Raw genomic sequence first — 9,626 nt, forward strand, 5'->3', positions numbered from 1 at the left:
ACCTGTGAAGGCCATGTGAGTGTGACACGAAAAATTTCAGAGCTTGTTCTGCAGTTGCCTTCCCCTTTCTCGTGTGATGGCCCCCCTTGCGTGATTCTCTTGGAGTTCTCACATAGCTCCCCGTGCTTGCTCTTGAATTTAGTAACTGGCCACATGTAGTCTTTTTTTCCCCCCCCCCCCCCTTTCTCATGTTTTGATGTTCCCCCTTTTATGATTCTTTTATTAGTTCTCACATGACTCGATGCTTGCTCCCGATTTATCAATGGACCATTGGACCACCACGTATGACGTTATTTTGGCAACACTGGATCAAAAGCCAATGAAATTGACGTTTTTCTTAATAAAAAGTTATCATTGAATTTTCAATTATTTCATTAACCAGTTCCATAAATTGGAAAGTTAGCAGCATAATTCACGTGATAATGGCCCGACCAAAATTTTATATATAGCCCATGCGCCTCTAGTAAATAAAGAAGTTTATAGTTTAAACAGTTTTATTTGAGACCTTTTAAACTGGTGTCTCAAAATCCACCCCGAAAATTTAGTGTATCAGTATTGCCCTAATCTAGCCTACCACTCCGGTTTTCACTCCACCCTATTACCCTCAGTTTTTGAGAAATTTCGACACCAAAGGGTTCAAAACTCCAATCCTTCCTCAAACGATTTGAGGATAAAATTCCATGCCTCGGCTGGGATTGAACCAGGGGAGCCTCTTGACCACTACACCATCAAGGCAGGAAAGTAATTCCCCCCCCGTTTCTTACCTTATTATTATTCGAATGCAAATGATTGTTGTTGGGCAAATAGTCGCTCCGCTGCTTGCCGTTCGTATCGGCGCGCTTCATGAATCGATTTAGCGCGGGTTTCCTAAGAAATAAACGTCAGTTTCAGATTGGTCAGCGCCGATTGTTGAATGTGTCAGTTCCCCATGGATCACTGAAGTTAAGAAACGTTGCGCTCGGTTGGTATCCAGATGGGTGACCAACTGGGCGATCGTGTGCTGTTGGCTTTTTTCGACCCCCACTCAGACGGAGCGAGGTTACTATGAGTAGGCGGTTATCTTGTTGTCGAATGAAGGGTAAAACTGATGTCACTGAAACCCTTGGCACTTGTTACAAAGAGTTAAACCCGTTAAAAAAGAACGAAGTTATAAAGGTTTTGATTGATGAGATCATGATTTTGGGGCACCCCCGATATGATTTTGGGGCACCGCGAGACATTTCCAGGTTTTTTTTTTTTTTTTTTAAATATGTAAATTCAAAACTTAACTCGGAATTCAGCTAGTTAGATTAATATTCTAGAAACAAGATGCCACGTCAAGTAGCATGATAATAAGATAGTGAAATGATAGGTAGGTACTACGTTTTCACTTGACAAATATCATCTTACTATCTTATTATTTTATTAACTAAAATCATAATTTCCCTCACAGTTTCTACTATGTAGTTAAGACCTGGCCCAATTTACTCTCCTTGACTCAGACTCCTTCAGTTAAGAGCCTTGAAAACAGAAAAGAGTGGTAGAGGGGAAAAAAAATCCATTTTCTCTTCACCAAACACACTTAAACATTCAGAAAAAAAACTATTAGCAAATTGCGATTTATTATCCTCGAAAATTTTCCGACAGGTCCCCCCCCCCAACTCCCAAAGCAATAAGTATTTTAGCAAACCACTTGGATGGTTATAGGTTACAGAAGAGACAAATCCCATGTGTTTGGAGAACGCAACGTTGCCGGTTGAACACACAGATTACGATGAAGAACGTTACAAACATTCCACTTTTGGCAACAACGTATCCCAACTTCCAAGTCACAAACACCATACTTAGTTGATAGCACAAGAACAGACCCCCTTTTTTTTAGCTTGCTACAATTTTTCCCAGGAAAAAAACCTTATCATCATCACTCTAAAATGGCAACTAATGCAGTCACATTATCAATGGGTACATGGTCGATTCTTTTTTCTTCTTTTCTCCCATAAAAATTAATATGAAATCAGTCAATATGGCTGCAACAGTCTAAATACTTTATGTGGCAGTCATAAACCACAAAAAAAGCATTATGTTAGTCATGGCGTTCTCTCTCTCTCTCTCTCACTCCTTCATAAATTATTTCTCTCTTCACAGGGCAACAATGTAAAATAGCTTCAGTTATTGATAAGAGCTCTCTACCTCTCTCTCACACTAACCTTGAAATGCTCATAGCCTGATATTAACATCTCTCCCCCTCCTCCTCCTCCTCCTCCTCCCCCCTCTCTCTCCCTCTCTCTCTCTCTCCCTCTCTCCTCCTCTCCCTCCCTCTCTCTCTCATTGTGGAAAAAAAATAGGTACCCAAAGTACCGATAGGTAAAAAAAATATTGGACCTGATAACAACACGAAAATGTAAAGCCATTTAAACTGCTGTTACTCGGCGCAGAGTACCCATTACGTTCCCAGTACAATAATTGGAAAATTTCTTATAGGATGTACCAAAAATTTACAGAGAGATAAGAAGAAATGGAAAATTGAAAAAAATAGGTACCCAAAGTACCGATAGTTAAAAATATTGGACCTGATAACAACACGAAAATGTAAAGCCATTTAAACTGCTGTTACTCGGCGCAGAGTACCCATTACCCATTACGTTCCCAGTACAATAATTGGAAAATTTCTTATAGGATGTACCAAAAATTTACAGAGAGATAAGAAGAAATGGAAAATTTTCTGTATGGTGTACCAAAAATGTACAGAGACGGGAGGAGATGGAAATTTTTTCTGTAGGCCTACTTATAGGGTGAACCAAAAATGTACCTAGAGAGACGAGAGGAGGAGAGAGTCTGTAATTTTAACCTTTTTTTGCCCTTCTGAAATTTTGGTGTATTGATTTTGTGCAGGCAGAGCAAATTTTAGCGCGCTTGTTGGAATTTGTGACCATGGTTTGAGAATTGATAAAATTCCATTATTGGGACCAAATCCTCAAACAATGTTGAGGAAAAAGAAATCCGCGTCTCGGCCAGGATCGAACCCACGCCCTCCCGGTTACCAGGCGAGCGTCTTGACCACTACACCAGCGAAACCGGGAATAATAATAGACTCTAGAGGGGAAGGTAACCACTAGGCGAGGCCAACGCCGGAGGCGTTCTCTACCACCTAACCCTAGGACCCCTGACCTCAATTTTCAGACTTACCAGTGCTATGTCTCGAATGGTCACGTGACCGATTGTTGTACGAACTGTTGTTGTTGTTATAGCGAGGCGAGCGATTCCGTGGTCTGGCCGACTTGCGAATGGGTTCGATATCCAGAGGCACCCACTTCTTTTTCGACACTGAGGAAAAGAAAAAACAAAATGCACATCTTAGAGAAGAGGTTTCGAGGAAAGAAAATAAATACGTATGTAAAAAGGAATTTTAATTGTGTTAAACGTAAAAATACTTGTCACAAATTTTGTTCCCCCCACTTAACACACTACGCTAAATTTTATGACTTGATTTGGACTCGAACCACCAACCTCCAGATACGAAGTAAACCGCGCTAACCACTAAATCACCGACAAAATGCATATCTTAGAGAAGAGGTTTCGAGAAAAGAAAAGAAATACATGTAAAAAGGAATTTTGTGTTAAAAACGTAAAAATACTTGTCACAAATTTTGTTCCCCCACTTAATACACTACGCTAAATTTTATGACTTGATTTGGACTCGAACCACCAACCTCCAGATACGAAGTAAACCGCGCTAACCACTAAATCACCGAGGTCTCGAGGAAAGAAATAAACGTAAGTCTCAGATTGGTCCGCGCCGATTGTTGAATGTGTCAGTTCCCCATGGACCACTGAAGTTAAGCAACGTCGTGCTCGGTTGGTATCCAGATGGGTGACCAACTGGGCGATCGTGTGCTGTTGGCTTTTTCCGACCCCACTCAGGTGGAGCGAGGTTACTATGAGTAGGCGGTTAGCTTGTTGCCGAATGAAGGGTAAAACTGATGTCACTAAAACCCTTGGCACTTGTTACAAAGAGTTAAACCCGTTAAAAAAGAACGAAGTTATAAAGGTTTTGATTGATGAAATCATTGAGATACATGCAGAATACCTATGCTGATTCATATATGACTTCATGGGTCTGTGTCGTAGCATGCCCAAATGTCCAACCCGTTAGTTAGTTAGTAGGCACCCCCGTTTCTTACCTTTCTTTTTCGAGCTTAGCTGCGGCTTTTCGTGCGAATTTTCCGCGTTACTCGAGTGACCGGAACCTTCTGAAGACAGGGGCGGGGTAGTAGGAGTCGGGGTGGGGCAGTCGTCCCCTCCACCATTCTGATGAATCACAGCGAGAGGGGTGGGGGGTGTGTGTGGCGGGGGAGTGGTGGACGAAGGTTTCTTCTGTAATGAAAGATAACAGGGGGAGGTTAGACAGGGGCGGGGGAGTAGGACTCGGGGTGGGGCAGTCATCCCCTCCACCATTCTGATGAATCACAGCGAGAGGGGTGGGGGGTGTGTGTGGCGGGGGAGTGGTGGACGAAGGTTTCTTCTGTAATGAAAGATAACAGGGGGAGGTTAGACAGGGGCGGGGGAGTAGGACTCGGGGTGGGGCAGTCATCCCCTCCACCATTCTGATGAATCACAGCGAGAGGGGTGGGGGGTGTGTGTGGCGGGGGAGTGGTGGACGAAGGTTTCTTCTGTAATGAAAGATAACAGGGGGAGGTTAGACAGGGGCGGGGGAGTAGGACTCGGGGTGGGGCAGTCATCCCCTCCACCATTCTGATGAATCACAGCGAGAGGGGTGGGGGGTGTGTGTGGCGGGGGAGTGGTGGACGAAGGTTTCTTCTGTAATGAAATATAACAGGGGGTGTTAGACAGGGGCGTGGTAGTAGGAGTCGGGGTGGGGCAGTCGTCCCCTCCACCATTCTGATGAATCACAGCGAGAGGGGTGGGGGGTGTGTGTGGCGGGGGAGTGGTGGACGAAGGTTTCTTCTGTAATGAAAGATAACAGGGGGAGGTTAGACAGGGGCGGGGGAGTAGGACTCGGGGTGGGGCAGTCATCCCCTCCACCATTCTGATGAATCACAGCGAGAGGGGTGGGGGGTGTGTGTGGCGGGGGAGTGGTGGACGAAGGTTTCTTCTGTAATGAAAGATAACAGGGGGAGGTTAGACAGGGGCGGGGGAGTAGGACTCGGGGTGGGGCAGTACTATAAATAAGGGGGACCACACGTCCCGTTGTCCCCAGCGATCGCTTGGGGAAGTTAAAATCTACCGCATCTGATTAAAATAATTGAAATGACCTGCTTTTGATAAAAATAATCTTCAATGTAAAGATTTAGGGACGTTAATTTGGTGTAACGTAGCTTTAGGTAGGTATAGGTAGTCGAATGATGCCTCATTTATTTGAGTACGACTCCAAGTCTCATCAGACTCGCAGTGTTAATAAGGATAAAGGTGTAAAATACACCATACTAGTTGTGTAAAATATACACACGTCATTCACATAATAAATTGATAGTCCTATCAATTAGCTCATGTTTTACAAGATAAGGAAATCTAACCTGCTGCTCCTATATGAAGAGCAGGAATATCAATAAATTAGACCGGGGATCCTCAACTTTTTCCAATTACATTAACAGGATTGCTCAATAAGAACCTAGGATCACGTGTTGCCTTTATTTCTTCAGACCTTTCTTGGACTCTCTGTAGAGGCAGTGTGACATTTCCGTCTCATCCTGGCAGCATTTCTCTGTGTTAAGCATAAAATATACCTCATCAGACCTCTATAAAATTTCATTCATTCTGATTAATATACACAAAAATGTTCAAAGCTATATGTAAAAAAATGCCTAAAGTTTTTTCTCGACCAATCAAATCTCATCTCAATCATACGATTCATTCTGGTTATAAATATAGCACAGATTTTTATTATGTACATCTACCTAAATGCATAGTAATATTATGTATAGGTAATACATAATGAATAATGATTAAGGGTTATACTGGGTAACCTACTACACAAAAAAATGTTCAAAGCTATATGTAAAAAATTGCCTAAAGTTTTTTCTCGACCAATCAAATCTCATCTCAATCATACGATTCATTCCGGTTATAAATATAGCACAGGTTTTTATACATATTATGTACATCTACCTAAATGCATAGTAATATTATGTATAGGTAATACATAATGAATAATGATTAAGGGTTATACTGGGTAACCTACTAACCTTACTGATTATAGTCATGAGGGGGTTTCATCAATGGGAGAATTTTTAATTGTACTACAAAAAGGATTTATAGATAATTCGAAATATACGACTTTTTAATTTAAGGGTATTTGCGAAATTAATCAAATCATCTACATACATAGGTACCTATGTATCTACTTTTGTAGAATCACTACTTCAAAATTTAATCAAAAATTTGACTGTTCATCGAAATTTTGACTGACCGTTCCAATAGATCGAAATTTAAGGGTGTTTGCGAAATTAATCAAATCATCTACATACATAGGTACCTATGTATCTACTTTTGTAGAATCACTACTTCCAAATTTAATCAAAAATTTGACTGTTCATCGAAATTTTGACTGACCGTTCCAATAGAACAAACAGTCAAACTGGGTACCAATTTGCAAACTCACTTGTTCCGTTCAAAAAGCAAGCCCACATCCCACATCCTTGAACCTCATATGACCTTTTCGAGCAGATAATGAACTGGGTTAAAAATTGCTAGTACCCAAGTCCTTTTAAAGGTAAAATAAATCAACCTTATCAACAATAGACGTCTTCGAACTGGATTGAAACTGCTAGCTGCTGGTACCTACCTAAGAGATTTTAAAGCTAGAATATCGAAAATAGAAGACGAGTTTTTGATTGTGTTAAGTAAGCATACTTGAATGCGTGTCACAAATATCGTTCCCCAAGTATTACACCGAGATAAATTTTATGACTTGACTTGGACTCGAACCACCCATACTTGAATGCGTGTCACAAATATCGTTCCCCAAGTATTACACCGAGATAAATTTTATGACTTGACTTGGACTCGAACCACCAACCTCCAGATCCCAAGTCCAACGCGTTAACCACTGCAGCACTGAGGTTGGTAAGAGAACTTTTAAAGGTTAAAAACTAGGTATATCAAAACTATATATAATGTAGACTTACTTCCAGGACAGTCCCGAGCGAGGGCCAATCTTCAGCTCTGGTAAAGTCACCGGCCTGAAACACAACAAGCAAATCATCATTATCGTTAAAATAGCACATACCTATACAGAATCTACACATACCTTGAAAATTAGAATAGCATAATATATACAGTGCATTCATAAAGTCCCCCCCCCACCTTAATTTTTGAACCAATGAATTTAGAAACCTGAAATTTTGTGTACGAGCCTACCTCTAGTAGTTTTTTATAGGCTATGTAAAAATTCAGGGACTTTTTTTTCCCGAATGACAAGTGGGAACGCGCTCTTAGAATTCTGTTCGGACCGAATTTTCCGCGGTCCGCAATAGACTTCATTTCATGGTTACAGATTTTCTCGCCACCATAATCTAAATTAATAAAATATGTTTTCTAGTGATTTAAGGCTTTAAAGCAGGAACACAAGACACTTACCCCCATGCTTTTGAAAAACCGAGGCTGGATGAAGGTAAAATGATAGACAAATGAACACTTAAGTAATGACTCCCTCTACAGTCACCTATACAAGTCTACTGAGAGAGTGAGAGAGAGACAAAAACCTAACGAGGATATTCCACGAGCTGACTTCCAACCCACGAACTATGTACGAACAAAGAATATTTAGAGGGAGGGGAACAAAATTTGTCTCCCTCCCCTTCATTCCATTGGTTCCCCACATTTCTGGCCATCTGGAGCAGGGATGGGCGAACAGGGCGGACCAGAAAATATGCACGACTCTACGAAGATTAAAGATCGGATGTTGGGCAAGGGGAAAATGTTGGAAAAAAGGAGATCACGATGAAAATGAATGGCATGAACCTGAGCTGTTTCCTGAGTCGACAAACTTTAGCTAATATGCTTAAGTTTTAAGCTGTGTCCACACTCCACACATAGTCGACAAGGGCAAGAGGTGAATCTATGTTGTCGAGGCAGTGTGCAGTCGATGGCGATCGACGGCGTCGACTATGTGTGGAGACACCTTTAGACGAGGATTCATGCTAAAGTTTTACAAGGTAGGAGCGCTACTCTCCAAATCAACCAAGCTGGCTGCAGAAAAGAAGGCACAGACAAAGCTTGATCCCTGTTGTTGGCTATGAGTCCCTGTTGTTGGCTATGAGTCCCTGTTTGCCCACCCCTGCTGTGGACGACAGATAGACAATGGAAAAAAATTGCAACAGAATAAACCTATGCATATTACTCATCCCAGTCTTCAAGTAGAATTTATCTATCCCAATATCACATAATACATATAAAATATCAGTATCTATTCTAATATCACATGATGGAAAATATTAAAATATATTTCACTTTGGATTATTTGGTATAAAATATGATATTTCAGCCCGGCGACATATGCTCCAGGCAAATACATACATATTTGACTTCTGATGACAAATGTGGTCCACGCGCCGGCAATTTATTCTCAACTGATGGTGAAAATTTGTACATTTTTCTCTCCTAAATTCGACAATTCTTTTTGAGACACCTTCGAGGACCAAAGAGGCCACAAAAGGTTTAATTTGTAAAACTAGTAGTTGAGGGAACCTCATTTAGAGAACGGACCCTTGGAGGGCCGTCACACTCCGTCACAGACAACCAAAGTCCTTTTTACTTTCCTTATTTCTCCTTGGTAATAATATTTTCCTCTAGTAAAACCCACTTATTTGACTTTGTACCCCAAAAAATTTAGACACAATCAATTTTCCTTGTATAAAATACATAATATTGACATTCAAACATGGGGTGGTGATAGGTGTTTGAAATTCAATAAAATGAATGATAGATGTTATATGTTATCCCTCGAAATTCAATAAATTAATATCAAATAACCCTATTCTTTCATTGGTCGTGCAGATGTCGGACTTGTCAGCGCTAGGTTTCGGGTTCGATACCCGTCCGGGGCAGATTTTATCCTGAACGAACAATGTTCGTTCTCGGAACGTCTGGCCTTCTCCTATCCTGTCCTCCTTCTATCTCCGCTTTCAGGACGATAAGACTTCCGTTGCGTTGTTACTAGTTCCTTCAAAAAGAAAGAAAGAGAGAAAGGAAGGAATAAAGAAAGAAAGAAAGGAAGGAATAAAGAAAGAAAGGAAGGAATAAAGAAAGAAAGGAAGGAATAAAGAAAGAAAGGAAGGAATAAAGAAAGAAAGAAAGAAAGGAATAAAGAAAGAAAGGAAGGAATAAAGAAAGAAAGGAAGGAAGAAAGGAATAAAGAAAGAAAGGAAGGAATAAAGAAAGAAAGAAAGGAAGGAATAAAGAAAGAAAGGAAGGAACAAAGAAAGAAAGAAAGGAAGGAATAAAGAAAGAAAGGAAGGAATAAAGAAAGAAAGCAAGAAGAAAAAGTCGGTTCGTAGGAAGGAATAAAGAAAGAAAGAAAGAAAGGAATAAAGAAAGAAAGGAAGGAATAAAGAAAGAAAGAAAGAAAGGAATAAAGAAAGAAAGGAAGGAATAAAGAAAGAAAGGAAGGAATAAAGAAAGAAAGAAAG

General features: G+C 40.7%; 1 protein-coding gene and 1 long non-coding RNA gene across 2 annotated transcripts; both read right to left on the reverse strand.

Annotated features, from left to right (window-relative positions):
- Positions 1-3,174: 3,174 nt before the first annotated feature.
- LOC113471386 lies at positions 3,175-4,366 on the reverse strand. Its single transcript, XR_003394108.1, has 2 exons — positions 4,161-4,366; positions 3,175-3,303 (listed from the first exon to the last, which is right to left on the reverse strand). It is a non-coding gene; the product is annotated as an uncharacterized LOC113471386 (long non-coding RNA).
- A 200-nt stretch (positions 4,367-4,566) lies between these two features.
- On the reverse strand, positions 4,567-9,088 carry LOC113471387 (extensin-like). Its single transcript, XM_026830512.1, has 3 exons — positions 7,576-9,088; positions 7,125-7,178; positions 4,567-4,944 (listed from the first exon to the last, which is right to left on the reverse strand). Exons 1-3 carry the CDS (start codon positions 7,579-7,581, stop codon positions 4,567-4,569), a joined length of 438 nt encoding a protein of 145 aa, XP_026686313.1. The 5' UTR covers positions 7,582-9,088.
- Positions 9,089-9,626: the final 538 nt, after the last annotated feature.

The sequence above is a fragment of the Diaphorina citri genome, unplaced genomic scaffold (assembly GCF_000475195.1).
Source record: "Diaphorina citri unplaced genomic scaffold, Diaci psyllid genome assembly version 1.1 scaffold2369, whole genome shotgun sequence".
Classification (NCBI taxonomy): Eukaryota; Metazoa; Arthropoda; class Insecta; order Hemiptera; family Psyllidae; genus Diaphorina; species Diaphorina citri.